The 19,434-nt window shown below is 35.1% G+C and overlaps 2 protein-coding genes across 3 annotated transcripts; one reads left to right on the plus strand and one right to left on the minus strand.

Annotated features, from left to right (window-relative positions):
• Positions 1-3,716: 3,716 nt before the first annotated feature.
• Positions 3,717-7,974, plus strand: LOC136202299 (uncharacterized). Of its 2 annotated transcripts, none has more exons than XM_065992820.1 (2): positions 3,717-3,952; positions 5,036-7,974. In XM_065992820.1, exon 2 carries the CDS (start codon positions 5,079-5,081, stop codon positions 7,740-7,742), a length of 2,664 nt encoding a protein of 887 aa, XP_065848892.1. In that variant the 5' UTR covers positions 3,717-3,952; positions 5,036-5,078; the 3' UTR covers positions 7,743-7,974. The 2 variants fall into 2 exon arrangements, with proteins under 2 accessions (XP_065848892.1, XP_065848893.1); XM_065992821.1 differs by having other exon boundaries at positions 5,040-7,974.
• Positions 7,975-12,028: 4,054 nt separating this feature from the next.
• LOC136202670 (phospholipid hydroperoxide glutathione peroxidase 1, chloroplastic-like) lies at positions 12,029-17,689 on the minus strand. The gene is made up of 6 exons (XM_065993430.1): positions 17,312-17,689; positions 15,721-15,797; positions 15,544-15,605; positions 13,654-13,772; positions 13,399-13,566; positions 12,029-12,361 (listed from the first exon to the last, which is right to left on the minus strand). The coding sequence occupies exons 1-6, from the start codon at positions 17,558-17,560 to the stop codon at positions 12,332-12,334; spliced, it is 705 nt and encodes a 234-aa protein (XP_065849502.1). The 5' UTR covers positions 17,561-17,689; the 3' UTR covers positions 12,029-12,331.
• Positions 17,690-19,434: the final 1,745 nt, after the last annotated feature.

Consider the following 19,434-nt stretch of genomic DNA (forward strand, 5'->3'; position numbering starts at 1 on the left):
CCGATGTTTTAAGATAGTCTTTTTTTTCCATTTTTAATTTATGTACTTTTGGAATTAGTACTTTCTTTCGTGTGTTTAATTTATGTTAGTTTTTCTTTGGTGTGTTTAATGAGTTAGAATTTTTAAGTGAGGAAACTTGTCGTTGTTGGTTTTAACTTATTCTTCATAATTTTAGTTTTTATTAGTTTGTCAATTAACTTCTAAACGCGCATAATAAAGACTCCACACACTGTGTCACTTTTCCCACACGTCATGTGGAATGGAAAAAAGGAAGCAAAAACTTCCCTGCGTTTCACACGCAGTGTGGAGTCTTTTATCAATAGCGATGCACGTGACCAACACGCGTCGCTATTGACTGTGATTGATAAAAGACTCCACATGGCGTGTCACATTCCTACACGCCATGTGGAATGGCAAAAAGGGAAACAAAAACTCCATGTGTTTCACACGGCGTGTCAGAAAGTGACACATCGTGTGGAGTCTTATATCAATAACGTTACCCGTGACCAACACGTGTCGCTATTAACTTTAACCTAGTCAATAGCAATGCGCGTGATTAACGCACATTGCTATTGACTATCATACGATGTGAGTCGATTGCGACATGTCGTGTGGGATCAAATGAGTTCTTCACCTAAACCCTTAGAATATCAACTTCTTCACTTCTCACCTAAAACCCTAAATCATCAATCGAGCTCGACTCTCAACTTCTCACTTCTCACCTAAACTCTCAACTTCTTCACTTCTCAACTAAATCATTACAAACTCTCAAATTCTTCACTTCAGTCGAGCTATGTTGTGGTGACCTTCGCTCGACTTACTTTGTGGTGGCTTGATTCCTTCATCTTCGTCTTTGTCTTCTCCAGCCTATTTATGGTGGCTTTATAGTGATTCGATTACCATTATTTGCTTGGTTCCTTCGTCTTCATCTTTTCCAGCTCGCTTTTGTCTTTGTCTTCATCTAATCTGTAGCTCGCCTTCTTCTTCTCTAATCATCACTACCAACAGGAGGCAAACAGACGTCTAAGCGGTAAGGCGTGCACTGTTCGTCTTCTTCTTTTTCTTATTAGCCGTTTAACTTGGGAATGGGATTCATTGTTTACAATCCCTAAGTGAAGGTAGTTTGCTTAAATTGGGAAATTGCTAGTTGTTTAACTTGGGAATGGGATTCATTGTTTTCAATCCTTAAGGCCTCGTTTGGTACGCTTTAATGCAATGTAATGTAATCGATGTTGTAATATAATCAAAGTTGTAATGTAATGCAATGTAATAATGATTCCATTACAATGTTTGGTTGACAAATTTAAAAAAAATTGGTGAAATATAATTACTATTACAGTATTTATGTTTGCTTCGTCAAATGTAGTTAAAAACTTCAATTATTCTTAAATTTTCATATGCATGCATGAGAAATATAATAGTTAAAAACTTGTTAGTTTTTGTTTCTTTTTTTGTTTTTCACGTTTTTCCCATCTTTCGTGTTTTTTTCTCATTTTTTTTTGTTTTTTTTGTGTTTTTTCTCGTTTTTCACATTTTTCTATTTTTCTGTTTTTGGTGTTTTCGTGTTTTTCCATTTTCACATTTTCCCCATTCTTCGCATTTTTCATGTTTTTCCCATTTTATATTTTTCTGTTTAATAATAATTATGGATAATAAATATAAACAATAAAAATATATATTAAAGCTAGTCGTAATGAGAATTCATGCCTATTTCTTATGTAATCTCATTACATAAATTAGTAAAGCATAATTGAGTGATGTAATTGTGATTCCATTACGACAAAAACAATATGACTAATCCAAACATGTTAATGAACATCTATTGTAATGAGCATTCCATTACAACGTTTATTACATCATACCAAACAGGGCCTCATTACAACGTTTAGTTGACAAATTTTTTAAAAAATTGATGAAATATAATTACTATTACAATATTTATGTTTGTTTCGTCAAATGTAGTTAGAAACTTCAATTATTCTCAAATTTTCATATGTATGGGAATATCATCCATATATAATGTTTAAAATTAGTTTTTTGTTCGTTTTTTTTTTGTATTTTCCATGTTTTTCACGTTTTTTAGTTTTCACGTCTTTTTCATTTTCCGTTTCCGCATTTTTACTTTTTCTCCATCTTTCGCGTTTTTCTCATTTTTTTTCGTTTTTCGCGTTTCATGTTTTTGCTCGTTTTTCACATTTTTTCTATTTTTCATGTTTTCGTGTTTTCCCGTTTTCACATTTTCCGAGTTATTCACATTTCATGTCAACTGTTTAACTTGGAAATGGGATTCATTGTCAATGTCAACTTTGTGTTTTGATCTTCAATATTGTCATGGTTTATGCCTACCCCATGAACTAAATTTTTTTTTTTTTATACCTAACATTGCAAATGACTTCTGCCCATATGCACTTTTATATACAATTCTGGTAGACATAGATTAACTTCTGCTCATATGCACTTTTATTATTAAAATGATTTTTCTTCTTAAAGGGTAACTCTGCCTATATGCACTTTTATATAAAATTCTGGTAGACATAGGTTATCACGGTCGGGAATACATGATTGGTCGATTGGAGGTCAATTTTGCATATGCATGTGTAATTTTTTTTTACTAAATCGAATTTGCTCAATTTTTTTTATGCATACACGTGTTATAAATTTGAGTAGTCAAAAACCAATTTTTAAGTATCAATATAAAACTTCTCAAAATTAAGCTATGTAAAAAAAAACAGTTAGGGAGAGCCTAACAGGTAAAAAAAAAAATAGAAATTTGGATTTGAAAGAGCCTAACAAGACAAAAAAAAAATTAGAAATTTGGATTTAAAGGGCCTAACGGGTTAAAAAAAATTGAAATTTAGATTTAAAAATGGTTTAAAACTTCTTCGGCCATTTTGAAGGTGCTAAACCAGCGCCATTAATATTTCTTGGAGATAGGGGACCGAAACCGCCTATGGCCAGACCAATTTATTGAATACTCAATCAAAATTCTACGTCAAATGCCCGATGTAAAAAATATTTTTCTTTTTAGACCTAATACACAAATAACCCCCTGAACTCGTCCAAATGTTGCAACTGTCCCCTCAACTTTCAATTGTAACAATTTACCCCTTAAACTTGTCCAATTATAAAACATAACCTCTCAAACTTCTCCAATTGTAAAACATAACCCCAAATTGCTGACATGGACTGCAATTGAAGAAACACATAAAATATAAAAGCTGCAACGCTCGTGGAGTGTGATAATCAGATCTTTTGCGTGATACGAATATGAGGAAACGTTTTTACGGTTGCTCCAAATACGGGGTAAAAAAAATTCTCAATTTAAAGTTATGTCTTACAATTGAACAAATTTAAAAGATAAATTGTTATAATTGGAAGTTAAATGGGGCAGTTACAACATTTAAACAAGTTCAGAGGTTATTTGTGTATTAATCCTTCCTTTTAACACAATATTTTTCGTTATTCGATATTTTCCAACAAATATATAACTTTGTAATTCGAGACCCTCTTGTGAAATTGTACTACCCCATTACTAGTGCAGTAGGCCTTATACGGCACCGTTTAAAAATGTAGCACCGATACGATAAATTCAATCACCGACAAGCAACGGGGAAGCCATGGACGGACCCATGGTTCACGGGACGTAAGTAACACGCGCTTGTAATGAAGGTAAAGTCGGTAAAGAGAGGGAAGGAAGGAAAGAAGGAAGCATAGAGCTTTGAGTAAAACTGCCATTTTGGGTTCTTCTTATTTAAGAAACACCCATTTTTAGTCTCCACAACTACTACTCCCGGTTAGTTTCATGTCCCTTACCAGATCCAAAATCCAAATCTGAGCATTCGCATTCACATTTCTAGTCCAACCAACAACACACTATCTCCACCCACCCACTTCCTCAATTTAGTAACTCCGTTTCCGCCATTGTTGCAGATTTTAGTAACTCCGTTTTCCTGTAAGTTTAATTTGGTTTCCTCATTTCTAATTCTTCATTCGATAATTGAGTTTGTTTATGAGATGAGATGAGATGAGATGAGATAGATCTCTTTTTGTTTTAAGTTTAGATCTGTGTTTCAGGTTTATGAATGTTGATTGTTTGTCGTGATGAATTTGTGAAAATTGGTTGATTGATTTCGTGTTTAGATATAGAAGTTTTGTGATGAATTTGATTCAATTGGTTTATGTCTGTCAATTTGGGATAAAATGCTGTTGTCTGTAGATCTTGCGTTTGCTGTTGATTTATGAGTGCTATTAGTTTGAATTGTCTTGATCACTTTGCCTTTCTGTTGAGCCTTGTATTGGTAACTATGTTGCAACGGACATTCCTCTTTAGCACCGTTCATGCATTTGGTGTCCATTTTCATTTGAAGGCTATTGTATGAAGGTTATGTTTTAGAAATAAGGTTTCCTGTCTCACTTTTAGTGTTTGTGTTCGTGTGGACACTCCTCTTAAGTAGCATTTGTTGTGTATGTGCCCATTTTCGTTTGAAGGCATTTTATGAAGGTTATGTTTCAGAAATTACATTTCCGGTGTTACTTTTCCTGTGTCTGTATCTGTTTCCGTGACTGGGACACTCCTCTTTAGTAGCATTTGTGCGTTTTGTGTCAGTGTCCATTTTCGTTTGAAGGCATTTTATGAGGTTATGTTTCAGAAATAACTTTTCCTGTGTCACTGCAAATATGTTGCACAGACACTCCTCTTTAGTAGCATTTGTGTGTTTTGTTCCATGTCCATTTTCGTTTCCAGTGTCACTTTTCGTGTCTGTTTCCTTGTCTGTGCAAGCATTTGTGCCTTTTGTGTCGGTGTCCATTTTGGTTTGAAGGCATTTTAATAAGGTTATGTTTCAGAAATAACGTTCCTGTGTCACTTTTCGTGTTTGTGTTCGTGTCCGTGCAACATAGATTGGCGACAAAAACATCATGATCTTTGCTAATTTTTGGTGCTGTTGTTGCATAAAGCATTTTATCATTGATTTTAAAATATAACTTGTTTAACATTAGCCTAACCAAGTAATTGATGTTAAACTACACCTATTAGGTAGGTTATTGGAGGAGAAAGACATAATTGTTAAGGTCTAAATATGGTCCGGTTATCACCGCGTCGGAACCAAAGATCGAAAGGAGGTTTCAAAGTAAAGCATGCTGTTCAAATATGTCTTCTGCTTGGCGTCGGAATCTGGCTGATTTACCAGGTCAGACACTCTCATAGCAAGAAAGCAGCATTTGAGGACAAATCTATGTCCGAGGTTATCAAAGCAGTAGGGAGAAAGGGCCTGCCTGATGTCAGTGGATCTGTTACTAAAGACCAGAAGGAAAGGGAGGAAGATGAGGAAAGCAAGAACGAAGACGGAACTAAACCAGATGATCACATGGAAAACGGGACTGAAGATCAAAGAGCTGAATGGTTCAGGGAGTCTGTAGATAGAAAGGACGGAGGAGAAGACAAGGAGAATGTAAATAACAACAGAACTGAAAATGAAGAGATCAATGAGAATGTAAATGAGGATAAGTCGACGGAAGAGCATGAAGAAACTGTTGGTGAGGATAAGGAGAAAACCGAGAACAAAAATGAAGGCGGTGAAATTGAAGAGGGCAAGGAGAATGATGATAGCAAAGAGGCGGAAAGCCAAGAGATTCTAGAAAACTCAGGTGAAGAGAAGGAAAATGTTAAGGAGAATCCAGAAGCGGATATAAAACAGGTCGTGGAAGAAAGTAACGGAGAAAATACAAAAGAGACAGAAGACAAGGAAGATAAGATCGAAAAATCATCTTCTTCTGATGATCAGGTGGTAGATGGAAATGAAGGACATAGTAAGGAGGGAAGAGAAGAGCATTACAAGGGAGATGATGCTTCCAGTGCAGTTGTACACGAAACTCAAAAAACCGATGACGAAGAGCAGGTGCAGAACAAAGAAAAGAATGAGGCAGATGGTGTTAGTAAAGATGAACTTCAAAATGTGACGGAAAGTGAACAAATGGACAATAACGATGTTGCCACTGAAAAGGGTACCAAAGATACGTCTGCAGAGAAAACAGAACCAAATGAACAGCAGCAAGAGGATTCTAATAACTCTGAATTGGTTACTTCTCAAAACATTGATTCGTCTTCAGAGAATGTGTCAGATAGAGGTCAGAATCAAAATGAAACACCAGAGGACACAGTGAAACAAGAGGATTTGACTGTTAATGATGTTGTGCAGGTGCAAACTGAAAATTCTGATTCAGTTGTAACTGGTGGCCAGCTATCGGATTCAATTGAAACACCTTCAACTGCAACTGAGAATATCGATTCAACCGAGTCTGAAAGATCTTCATTAGCAAGTCAAAATGGTGAAGTTCAAAGTGACAAGTCTGAATCCCATGTTAATTCTGGAGAAAAAACTCAAGGCTCGAGTGAAAATGTAGCAGATGCAGGGAAGGAAGAACATGTTGATTCTTCAGAGTCGCAGGAAAAAGAAGCAACCTCAAACACGAGCAGCAATGGTGGTTCTGACCAAAGTCATAATGAGAATGCTGATCAGAGCAACACGAACAAAGGCAATGCAGAGGCAGAGACAGAACAAAAGGAACAAGTTGATTCTACCAGTGGTGATGCTAACCATAATGAAAGCAACACAACCGAGCAAAGTCAGAATGAGAACGTTGATCAAAGCAACACGAACAATGGCAACACAGATGTGATCCAAAACCAACAGCTTGATTCTACCGATGGCAACACAAACCAGAATGAAAACAAAAATGCCGTTGAAAGCAACACAACTGACCAAAATCAGAACGAGATTGTTGATCAGAGCAACACAAACAATGGCAATGCAGATGTGATCCAAAACAACCAGTTTGATTCTACCGATAGCAACACAAACCAGAATGAAAACAAAAATGCGGCGACTGACCAAAATCAGAACGAGGTTGTTGATCAGAGCAACACAAACAATGGCAATGCAGATGTGAACCAAAACCAACATATTGATTCTAGCAATGGCGACGCAAACCAGAATGAAAACAAGAATGTTGTCACAGCTGACGAAAATCAGAACCAGAGCGAGAATGTTGATCAGAGCAACACAAACAATGCCAATGCAGATGTGAACCAAAACCAACAGGTTGATTCCAGCAATGGTGACGCAAACCAGAATGAAAACAAGAGTGCTGTCACAACTGACGAAAATCAGAACGAGAATGTTGATCAGAGCAACACAAACAATGGCAATGCAGATGTGAATCAAAACCAACAGATTGATTCCAGCAATGGTGACACACACCAGGATGAAAGCAAGAATGTCATCGAAAGCAACACAAGTGACCAAAATCAGATCGAGAATATTGATCACAGCAACACAAACAATGAGAACCAACAGGGCGATTCCAGCAATGGTGACACAAACCAGAACGAAAGCAAGAATGTCGTTGAAAGCAACACAAGTGACCAAAATCAGAATGAGAATATTGATCACAGCAACACAAACAACGAGAACCAACAGGTTGATTCGAGCAGCGGTGATGCTTACCATAACGAAAACACGAATGCCGCTGAAAACAATGATAGTTCCAATGAATCTTCTGCGTCACAAGAAGAGAATGAAGCAACCAAAACTGATGAAACCCAGAATGAGTCATCTGATTCATCCCAGAATATTCCAGTTGACACTTCGAATTCATCAGTTTTACAAGAAGAAAAGGAGGCTCGTATCGATTTAGGAACATTGCCTGAAACAGGAAACCATGGTGGGGAAGCAGCAGAATAGTGAAACTTGATGTAGATCACGGTGTACTTGAACAGATATTCATGTCATGAAGATATTTTTTTTGTTCTCCCCTGAGAAATCAGGAATAGTTAATTGTATTGTTCATTGTCTTACTGTTGTGGTTTGCTACAATCATAGTGTCAAAGGAAAATATTGTTGTTTTGTACTTTTTTGGGGCAAGTGTTGTAAGTTAGAAAATTGAATAGTAATGACAGATTCCACTTTTCCTACACATTTCAGAATTTCCCTTTTCATTTGGCATCTATCTACTTTACTGGTGGTCTTAGATCAAGTGTTTCTAGCAGGGCAATCATCGGAGGGTGGAAGATCCTGTTGCCAAATCTGATCAGAAGCTTTAGAAGAATCCAGAAGCTACGGTAATTATCCGCCTTGCATATGTAAGTATCTTCGTCCTTGCACCGACTTTTCTTATCTTCTGTCATATAGAGTGGAAGCTTAAAGATGTAATACATTATAACTGCTGCTTAGTTGCACTATTACTTTATCTCAGCATGGTTGCTCAATGTAACATTGCAGAATTGGTGCTTTGAATAGCTGGAATTCTGAATATAATCTGTAAATTGCAGGTTGAAGAACGACTTGTGACAGTGGATGAATTGCTTGTGATGCAGATGAGGTTTTTTGTACTGGAACAGCTAGCTGTTCTTGTCTCGCCTGTGGGCAATATCACTTACATGGATAAAAGGTAATCGTTTGTTCTGGAAATCATTAGTATTTTCATTAAATTTGCACTAAAAAGTTAATATGCTATTCCAAAAAGAAAAGGAAACATTGATCATATGCTTGAAAAAGATATGTAGATTTATATTTGGCAAGATTTTAGAGTCAAAATTATTCATTGAACTGATTAACCAATGTCCCAATAATTTATTATATGCCTATGTACAGAAGACTGTCAAATGATGAGAAGATCGACAGATTGAAACCCAGATTGCAGGAATACAAGTTAAAAAGAGCTAATTAAGTTAGTTTTAAGCTCTTACTGTTCTAAACCAAGGCCGCTTGGACTGCCTAGGCCCTCGATCCGTCCTGATTGTCTCCGATTAGTCTTTCTTGATTTTTTTTTGGGCCTAGGCGATTTTTGGCCGCCTAAGCGATGATGAATAAAAACGTTTTTTATTATTAAATATTTTTTTTTGTTCTATTATAATTCACTTTTGAACATTATTGTATGATTATTCGTGAATTGTGTTTATTATTTTCGAATATTTTGGTTTAATTGCGTTCTCTATTTGTTTTCATGATATGGTTTAAGATTTAAGGACATTGTTTAATAACTTTTGGTAAATTATATTACTTGTGAAGATTACATTTTATTTGTTCGAGTTGTTTCAATGATATTGTTGTTGAAATGTTGATGTTTACACAATTTTAAAGAGATATATTACAAATATACGTGTTTTTTTATAGTAAATATGTTAATTGAATTTATATAACAATTTTATTGATTTATAAATAAAAAATCCAAAAATACAAATCCGATTAATTTTGTATTAATCCTTGAAGATCATGTTCACCCGATTAGCATCTAACGTTTTTTTATAACATTGCTTACAATTCTGGCGCCAAAACTAGTTTTAGGTTGCTGATAGTTTGAGTTTTGCTATGAGTGAAGATAAAATTGATTTTGTCTTTCTTATTCCTCTTCCTAAATTCTGTTTATCAGCAATATTGCTGGTTTTAAGACTAGGACGCCAATATTTTCTTGGCTTCATTTGCACTTGATTCTTACATAAGATAAGTCCAAATAATAAAACGAAATAGAGCTAAAGTATATATAAAGGTAAAACGGAACTAAATAAAATATGAAATTGTCTGAAACTAGTAATAATTGATAAGAACAGATACTAATTGAAGTAAACCTTTCACTTAAACAAACGAATGAGGAAGGGAATTCTGAGACCTGCATTATCAGTTTCATCAAAACAGATTTCTCCATTGTTGGTGACGGATTTCTCAGGATACAACGTAATTGTCAGCGAATTCTAATTGTATGCCTAGCTATCACTGGAAGTTTAATGGAACAGAATACACAAAGAACATAAGCAAAAAGGAACGGAGCAGAATACACGAAGAACAGTCAGCTGGGAAGGAAAATTTTGAGCGTGCAAGTCTATCTAGTAGCCAGGGACAAATTGATGCAATTTTTCTCCGTATAATGAAAAAAATAAATGGGGTTAGCTTTCCTAGGCTAATCCCGGTGTAGTTGCTTGTTTTGCTTTGCTTTCCTTTCCTTTTCTACAAAAAAAAAAAAAAAAAAAAAAAAAAAAAAAAAAAAAATTGTGTAATTAATCTATCAAAGCACATCTGTACAGCCGTTTCAATTGAATGCTATTAAGCTCGGCCGGTTACAACCGTTTTAGAATTTGAATGTAATTAATATGTCAGTTTTCTTAATTTTGTGTAGTTTTCTTAATTTTTAAGTGTTAGTTTGTTTAGAAAAATGGTTAGCCGCAGATTTTATATTATTCAGTAGAAAATTTGAAGAAAGTAAAAAACTAAAACATTTTTCTGGAACTTTTTAGAACCTACTCCCTAGCATCCATCCATCACTTTTATCACAATTTTTCTCATATTAGTTTTGGATAAATTATACCGATGGTCACTGAATTTTACTCATTTTCACGGTATGACTACTAAACTTCCAAACGTAATATAAAACTCATTCAAAATAGAGTTCAAGAATTAAATTTATTTAGAACAATATTTACTATAAAATTAAATTTTTTATTTTCTAAAATCACAATTACTGGAACTTTCTTTCTAAAAATTCACGTGTTCTCTCTCCTAATCAAACAATAACTAAATATCCTTAAAACTAAAATTTTAAAGAATCAAAATTGTTTAAAACATCATTATTTTGAAATCATGCAATCATTTATGTTCAGTTTTGAAGTCCAGTATTATGAGAATGAGTAAAGTTAAATAGTCATGAGTATAATTTACCCTATTATTTTTAGTAGCCAAACAATGAAAAATATCCATTAACCACTGTTTTTCAGAACATAATATTTTCTATTTAGAATTAAAACCCAAATGCTTTGAAACAACAAAATATGTGTTGGATTTCAACTTAAAGGATATTTTCCAGTTGTTAATTATAAAAATAAATGGTTAAAATTTAATTATTTAATAATAAATAATTATTTTGTAGAATTTAATAATTGAATTTCGAGTATTAATTATATAATTAACTATTAGTTTTACTCTTTTAAATTTTCCACTAGTCAGGGCAAATTTTGGGCTGCTATATACCGCAATATTTTTTCCACCTACTGCACTTTTTTTGACAATTTTGCCCTCCTCATAATTTAAACTCAAAAATTCAAAAATCTCAAATCCTCTCTAGCTTTTTGGTTTTTCAAAAAACCCGACCTAAAACAACATGCCGCCAAAGCCAGGAGCGGGTAAAGGCTTCATGAAATCTCCGTTAAGTTTTTTTTTTTAAATTACTCAAAAATCACGGGTTCCGCCTCCGAATCGGAACCCATATGAATATAACGGACGAACTGCCCCTTCCACCCGTGGTGGAAACGGCACGACCGTTCGTTCCACCGTAAGGTGGAACGAACGGCGCTCTCGTTCCACCGTACGGTGGAACGAAAGGCGCAATCGTTCCACCGTATGGTGGAACGAGAGCCATGCTCGTTCCGCCTTACGGCGGAACGAGCGGCGCATCCGTTCCACAGTACGGTGGAACGGTGCGCGCTGCCCGTTTAGGCCAAAAAAAAAAAAAATCGAAATTCAAAAAACGAAATTTTAATTTAAATTTATATCGTAGGATTACATCATGTTCGAAATCATGGTCTTCGGGAATGCTCTGGTCCATTTTCGTCCAATTCGGGTTTTTAGGCTTGGGAGAAAAAGAGAGGAAAAAAAAGTTTTGGTTTTTGATAAAAAAATTATGACAAGGGCATAAATGTCAAAAGAGTGCGGTGGGTGGAAAAAATATTGCTGTATGTAGCAATACCCATTTGATATTGCTTGAAAAAATTAGATGTAATTTACATCATTTCATGCCCTAAATGTAAATCTGCAGTTCCCCACAAAACGATAAGCGCAAATTTGTGATAATACAAATCAAAGCATTAATGAATGAAAAGGAAAAGAAATTTGCATGCCTTCTAACTTGTGTAATCTTGAACCATGCTGAGTGGTGTGATGGCACGGACACGAACACGAACGCACAGAGACAGGAATAGAAACGGAAAACGTTATATCTAAAACACAACCTTCATAAAATAACCTTCAAACGAAAATAGATATGTACAAGAAACGCAAAAATGCTACTAAAGAGGACTTTCCGTGCAACATAAGTGATCCGGTAATCATTCAGAATAATGAGAACTATTTACTTACAACATGTAGTTTTCAAGCTCCAAAAGAAGAAAAATTGACAGCAGGATGAACACAAACAGATGAAAAGCACAAGCATTTTTCTTCCCTGAGAAATAGAAAAGAAAAAGTTGTCGAAACCCTGTCACATAGATGCTCGAAAATCCGTGTATCCGACATGCCTGGTGTCGAAATTTGACATATACAACCGAGGAGGTATATCGCAACAGCAGTTATGCAGCAAGAAGCTTCTGAATATCCTTCTGTTAAAAGGATTAAGAAATTAATGAGTATTTGCAGCAATTTTTAAGTTGCAGTTTACGTAGATAATAATTGGCATAAAACGTCTTAACTCGTACACCTGACAGCATTCGGAAACATTTATACATCTAGTAGGGGTGTCAAAAAATGCTGGCGTGTCATGCGATATACGTATATATGATGTAAATGCAACAAAAATGATAATCGTGTCAAGCAGGTTGTCTTTGTAAATCGTGTTGTCGTATCACAAACTAAATGCACCATATATCTCAATACAGATTCTAGGCTTAATTGATCATTTGCCCCCGGAACTTGTCCAAAAAGCTTGATTGACCCCTAAACTTTTAAAGTGTCCCGATAGCCCCTGAACTTGCATAAAATGTTCAGTTAGCCCTCTGAACTTGCGTAAAATGTAATCAATTGATCACTCGGTTGCAAAAAAGTAAGTTAAATGCGGAAGATGACCCGTGCAATACATTTTCCGCATTTAACTTACTTTTTTACAACCGATTGATCAATTGATTACATTTTACGCAAGTTCAGAGGGCTAACTGAACATTCTATGCAAGTTCAAGGGACTATTGGGACACTTTAAAAGTTCAGGGGACAATCAAACTTTTTGGACAAGTTCAGGAGGCAAATGATGTATTAAGACCAGATTCTAACTTCTCAAGTTTCCAATATTAATTACTGAGAAATTACTAAGAAATTACATTTCGAAGCATCACATTCATCAAAGAAAATGTCAGTAAATTCGAACTTCTCACACGTAATCACATTTTTGAGTTGTTTTCTGGAAAGTCTTTAGAAAACAATCCAACAGGCAAACTACTTTAGCTTCAAACCAAACAAATCAAAGCAAGTTCCGTGGCCAAAGCAGACATCTTTTTATAATCACACGTAACGCCACATAACGCAATGTAACGTTTCATCAGAAAATAACAAATCATGAAATGGTATCAGTAACAACAAATCATGAAAATAACGAGCACTTCAATGGTTCTAACAAGCTTTTGGAAAATACGAGAATACATCGTACCTCTATTTGGAAAGGCGATGTTGTAGGCGGATATCTCTCGACGACCTTACCATTCTTGTCCACCAAGAACTTTTCGAAATTCCACTTGATCAGGTCGCCTAAAAATCCTCCAGCACTCGACTTTAGAAATTGATAGATTGGAGCTGTATTCGGTCCATTCACATCGACCTGTTATGAGCAATCACCGGTGTATGACTTGATTTTGTTCCATAAACTAACTACATCAGAAGAAAGTGAATTCTGATTTCGCCTTACCTTATCGAATATCGGAAATTCTGCTTTGAACCGAGTACAAGCAAATTGTTTGATCTCAGGATTCGACGCGGGTTCTTGCCCTCCGAATTGATTGCAAGGAAAAGCTAGAATTTCAAGCCCTGAGGTGCATAATGTATAGATAGGTTATAATATCTGACAAAAATCTCCAACATATCTCCACATCTATAACTTGAATCTCGGGTCTTTGTTGATAGCTGATAGATGTTAGCTGGTTTTTCTTCGAAAATAACTATAAACAGTTGTTTCTCAATATAACCGAAGACTTTTATATCTAATGTTCATAGTAAAACATCAAAAAGGACAACAAACATACGTGATTTCCACAAAGTCATAACATTGTTGGCATGATTTTAAATTCTCACATCACGAATTCGTTTCGTTTCTTTTAGTATTTTTTCTTCCAAACATGGATTTTGGATAAATCGAATTGAATTGAATCAAAATGAGGTTTCCAAACACTCTAAACTAATGAACTAAGGGTCAAAATGGTCTTCAAAGTTGATAGGTGAGATTAATTTACCCAAATTGAATTTAGGCCTTAAACTTAATAATGTTTGACAAATTAACCTAGGTACAACCAACCCCTCTCCGTATTAGTCACGGTTTTAACAAAACGCTAAGCCTCTACATCCTAACATGGAGCGAAGAGAAGTAAGATGTTTCCATATACATAAAACACTAATTCCCAAAGCAACTCCTCATGTGAAGAAACTATAGCTTGTCATCATAGTTGTGAAAGGCGCAAGGGGTGGGGTCCTGGAGCCTAGGTGCAAGACGCAAGACTCAGGCGCCTGAGCCACACAAGGCGCACCGAAACAAAATAACATATGTAATTATAAATAACAATATTTAACATTTCTAAAATGACGAAATAGTAAAATAACAACAATCTTAATAACTACTAAAACATAATTATAATTCATAATAAAGTTTAAGTCTAAAGACCAAAGTTCAACTTCAACTACACACTAAGTTAATAACTAATATTCTAATAATAACTACTTTTCCTCAACCAAGACTAAACTCTTCAGACTTTATAGTCCCTATTCATCGTCAATGGAGGACAAGCTGCTAAGTGTTTCGTTTCCTTTAGAATCGCAGCTCATCCCTTTCCGTTCCTTATTTTATTTTTTCCTTTTCTAACTTAATTTGAGCCCTTCATCATTAAGACTTTCTATAGTTGTGATTAGAAGCTTAAAAAACCCTAAAACACCCTACAATTGCACCTAGGTGCGCCCCACATCGCTCGCCTCGTGTTAGGGGAGAGTTTGGTCATAGGTAAACTCAATCCCAAGCATTAGCAAAGCTACAAGAAGGCTTCGACATGGAGTGGCGAATGAGACATATCGACATACGCTGATGGTAGAGGCCGAGTTGGTATAAGTAACACTATAGAGGACAGGGACTACCCTAGCGTTAGATCTCCACCACCCCTGGGTCAATAGTCGGAACTAGCTTAAGAGATCCACCCGTCCACTGGGGACGGGAGAGTCGGGTACCTTCGTGAAGGGAGGCACATGTCTCCATAGAGAGGAACTCTATGGACACTATGGGTCACTGAGAGCCCATAGGGCGTGCCCATTCTATTGACGGAACGCTTTAAAGGGGATGGACCCTTCGGTAGGAGTTAGCTGACCGAGACTTGGGGAAAGTCTTGGCGCCGCATGGGGTTTTGGCCTGGCTCAAACCTGGCCCAGTGACAGCTCGCATACAAAGAGGCGCTGACCTGAGCCTTGCCTTAGGGATGCCTTTAACAACTATGCTTGTCATTGAGAGATTCTTTACCAAAATAAAACTGAATTATACAACAGGCTCAAACAAACTAGTATAGAGAAATTTAAGGCACTTTTGCCTCAAAATTTAGCTCACCTTGAGTCTTGTACTTCTCATATATGTGTGAGAGTTCTGTGTAATTTGAAGATGTCAAACCACTACAATGCAGAACAAAACTTGCAATAAGAACTCCATTGCCCCTCAAAAGGGCAAAATTATTGAAGTAGTTGGAATTCTTTAAGGTAGAGAGAGTTCTTGAAGGGAGAAGAATACCATTTTGAAGCAACATTGACTATCAATAGAATTTTCCCCTTAAATTTGCTGAGAGGGACATCCTTACCATCAATATCCTGCATTGAGCAAGTTCAACAATCATTCAATCGAATAAGAAACATATAAAAAGCCTAATACACATAGTTGTTAAAGGCGCACTAAGCCGCTAAGGGGTCTTGGAGCCTAGGCTCAAGGCGCAACGCAAGGCGTGCACCTGAGGAACACGAGGCACAGAAAAAAAAAATATATACTCTATTACAAAAAAAAAAAAAAACACTTATGACCACACAAACAAGACAAAACCACATAAAAACATAATAGTAAATGTCAAAAACAGTGAACACACAAACAAGACAAAACCACGTAAAAACATAACAGTAAATGTAAAAAACAGTGAACAAACTTATTGCATTGTTTTGAACAAACTTAGGAAATTTATCTCTATCATATATTAATATGAACTTGGATTTTATAATTAAATGTAAACTCAATGAGATAATTAACCGCAACCTTAATTTGTCCTAAAGAGGGGCCGAAACCATCCATGATAGGGTTAAATGCACTCTAGGTCATTGAACTTTTATGCTAGTCTCGAAAGGTCACTCAACTTCAACTTCAATTTATCACAATAAAATCACTCAACTTTGAATTTTGTATCAATAAAGTCACTTCATCGTTTTCAAGAGCAAAAAGACACTGCCAAGTGTAAGTTTACTTCTGGGTGAAAGTTGACTAGTGCTGATGTGAAGTCATACTCCCGACCAATGAATTCAGGACATGTATATATATTTTTTCTTTCCACCAATAATGTTATGTAGTGATATTCAAAACGATTTTCATTGGTCATGAGTATTACTTCCCGAAGTACTAAAATTTCTCTTCAGGGAAAAATTTTAGGGTACTCTAAGAGTATTACTCCTAGCCAATAAATTCAGGACACATGTATATATAGTTTTTCTTTCCACCAATCATGTCCATGTAGTGGTATTCAAAACGATTTTCATTGGTTGGGAATATTATCTGGGGAATTTTAGAATACTTCTGAAGTAATACTCCAGACCAATGAATTCAGGATATATATCATGTCTATGCATAGGTGTTCAAAACGATTTTCATGGTCTGGAGTATTACTTCCCAGAGTACTATAAAATTTCTCTATTTTAGGTGTCTTTTTGTTTTTTTGCCTTTAAAGTGAGACAGAGTGACTTTATTGCGACAAAATTCAAAATTAACTGATTTTATTAACCCAAATTGAAGTTGAGTTAACATTTGAAGACAACCATGAAATGGTTTCATTTTCATAACCAATAGTGCGTTTATCTCATTCATGATAGAAACGGTGGTTCCGGAGGAGGTCGGGGGACCAGGCCCCTGTCTCCGCCTCTACAGACAAAGAGAAATAAACAAATATGTACTAAAGGGGTACACCAATAAATCACAAAGTAACAATCAAAAAACGACAAACACATATCAAATAAAACCATGCCAAATTAATCATCAAACACTGATCTTTACTTCTTCATTCTTCAGCCCAATTGAGAACTGTAAAATACGAACCATACCCAAAACTATTTCAGTTAAGAAAACATACCTTTACAGTGTAATCATGTATAGTTTTCTCAGTGGCAGCTCTAGCAAAGACGCCAAAAGAACGAGTTTTTGAGAGAAAAGAAGCCGAATTTTGCAATTTCAATGAGAACCCACGTTGCAGAAACGCTGATTTAGATGACCCTAATGAAGAATTGAACGATGGAAAAGAGAAAGCCATTGAAGATGATGAAAAAGAATAACTTGTTTTGAACTGGGCTAGAGAAGAGAAAGGCAGAGAAGAAGAAGCCATGTGAGAATTCTTTTGGTAATGTTTGAGAATTGGAAATTGGATTGCAGAGAGTTTTCGAGAAGGTAGAAGAAGATTGGGAGTGATTAGAGAAAAATGTAAACTTGATTCAGAAATTTGGAGGTTTTATTGTAGTGGACTGTAATGTTCCACCTGGTCTTTAACTAGCCAGTGATGATAATATTGAAACAATTTTAATTATAATTAGGCTTAATACATCATTTGCCCCTTAAACTTGTCTAAAAAGGTTGATTGGCCCCCTAAATGTTCAAAGTATCTCGATTGCTCTCTGAACTTGCATAAAATGTTTAGTTAACCTCTGAACTTGCGTAAAATATAATCAATTGATCACTCGGACGCAAAGTTAAATGCGGAAGATGTATTGTACGAGTGTTAAAAAAAAGTAAAACGACCAAAATCGGGGTCTGTAGATCTAATATTAGAGAAGACAAGTTGTATAGTTGAACAAGTAATAACTTCATTTTTAATTTATTTTTTAATTATGTAATAACATTCTAAGATGAGTGGAATACATCTTCCGCATTTAACTTACTTTTTTGCGACCGAGTGATCAATTGATTACATTTTACGCAAGTTCAGGGGGCTAACTGAATATTTTATGCAAGTTTAGGAGGCTATCAGGACATTTTAAAAGTTCAGAGGGTCAATCAAGCTTTTTGGACAAGTTCAGGGGGCAAATGATGTATTAAGCCTTATAATTATTTAAGGTTTGGATTAAATGTATCGTTAGTCACTGAAATTTATATGGTTGTCTCAAAATGATCACTCAATTTCAATTTATCTCAATAAAATCACTCAACTTTGAGTTTTATCTCAATTACGTCACTCTTACGATTTCAGTGATTAAAAAACATCAGAATGATAACATAGGTGACATGTTAGTATGAGACAACTCAGATTTCTGACAAAAATGACACATGATATCCACGTATGGCTATCACGTGTCGATGTTTTTATGGAAAAAAAAAATAAAATTTAATGTTTTTCATAAAAAAATATCCAACATGTGGCTGTCACATTTCGTTTCGGTTAGAGATCGGAGTTAATTCATGTTGACGTGTCACTCATGTCATTATTTGGATGCGTTTTAACCACTAAAATTACCGGAGTGACCTAATTGAGACAAATCTCAAAGTTGAATGATTTTATTGACACAAATTGAAGTTGAGTGAATATTTGGAGACAACCATGTAAATTCAGTGCCCAATAATACATTTAACCCCTTAATACATCATTTGCCCTTGAACTTGTCTAAAAAGTTTGATTGGTCTTTTGGACTTTTAAAGTGTCCCGATAGCCCTCTCAACTTGTATAAAATGTTCAGTCAACTTTCTAAGCTTGCGTGAAATGTAATCAATTAATCAATCGGTTGCAAAAAAAAAAAAAAAGTAAGTTAAAAGCGGAAGATTTATTGCACGCGTTTTAAGAAAAGTAAAATGACCAAGATTTGGTATGTGGTTCTAATATTAAAGAAGATAAAATTTATAATTAGCAAGTAATAACTTTATTTTTAATTTATTTTTGAATTATGTAATAACATGCTAAAATGCTTTAAACACATCTTCCAAATTTAATTTGTTTTTGTAAAGTGATCAATCATTTACATTTTGTATAAATTTAGTAGGATAATTGAATATTTTAAACAAGTTGAAAGGCTATCGGAATATTTAAAAGTTCAGGGACCAGTGATATATTAAACCTTTTACCATATTTTACATACGAAAAAAATGAAGTGTGAGAAACGGTGGCAATTGTTATATACGGTTACTAAAGTTTGGAAGTTTGAACAAAAGGTAACAAAAATTTAATTTATTATTTTTTTTTTATGAAAAATACTTATAACTTCACTATATTAA

This window comes from Euphorbia lathyris, chromosome 8 (genome assembly GCF_963576675.1).
Source record: "Euphorbia lathyris chromosome 8, ddEupLath1.1, whole genome shotgun sequence".
Classification (NCBI taxonomy): Eukaryota; Viridiplantae; Streptophyta; class Magnoliopsida; order Malpighiales; family Euphorbiaceae; genus Euphorbia; species Euphorbia lathyris.

Bases quoted from the DNA above. Each gene is read 5' to 3' on its own strand.
- LOC136202670 (XM_065993430.1), bottom strand. From the start codon at position 17,560: ATGGCTTCTTCTTCTCTGCCTTTCTCTTCTCTAGCCCAGTTCAAAACA. The intron at 15,606-15,720 runs GTATTCTTCTCC...TCTGCATTGTAG, and splicing joins GTCAATGTTGCTTCAAAATG to TGGTTTGACATCTTCAAATT. The intron at 13,567-13,653 runs GTAAGGCGAAAT...TGCTCATAACAG, and splicing joins AATTTCCGATATTCGATAAG to GTCGATGTGAATGGACCGAA.
- LOC136202299 (XM_065992820.1), top strand. From the start codon at position 5,079: ATGGTCCGGTTATCACCGCGTCGGAACCAAAGATCGAAAGGAGGTTTC.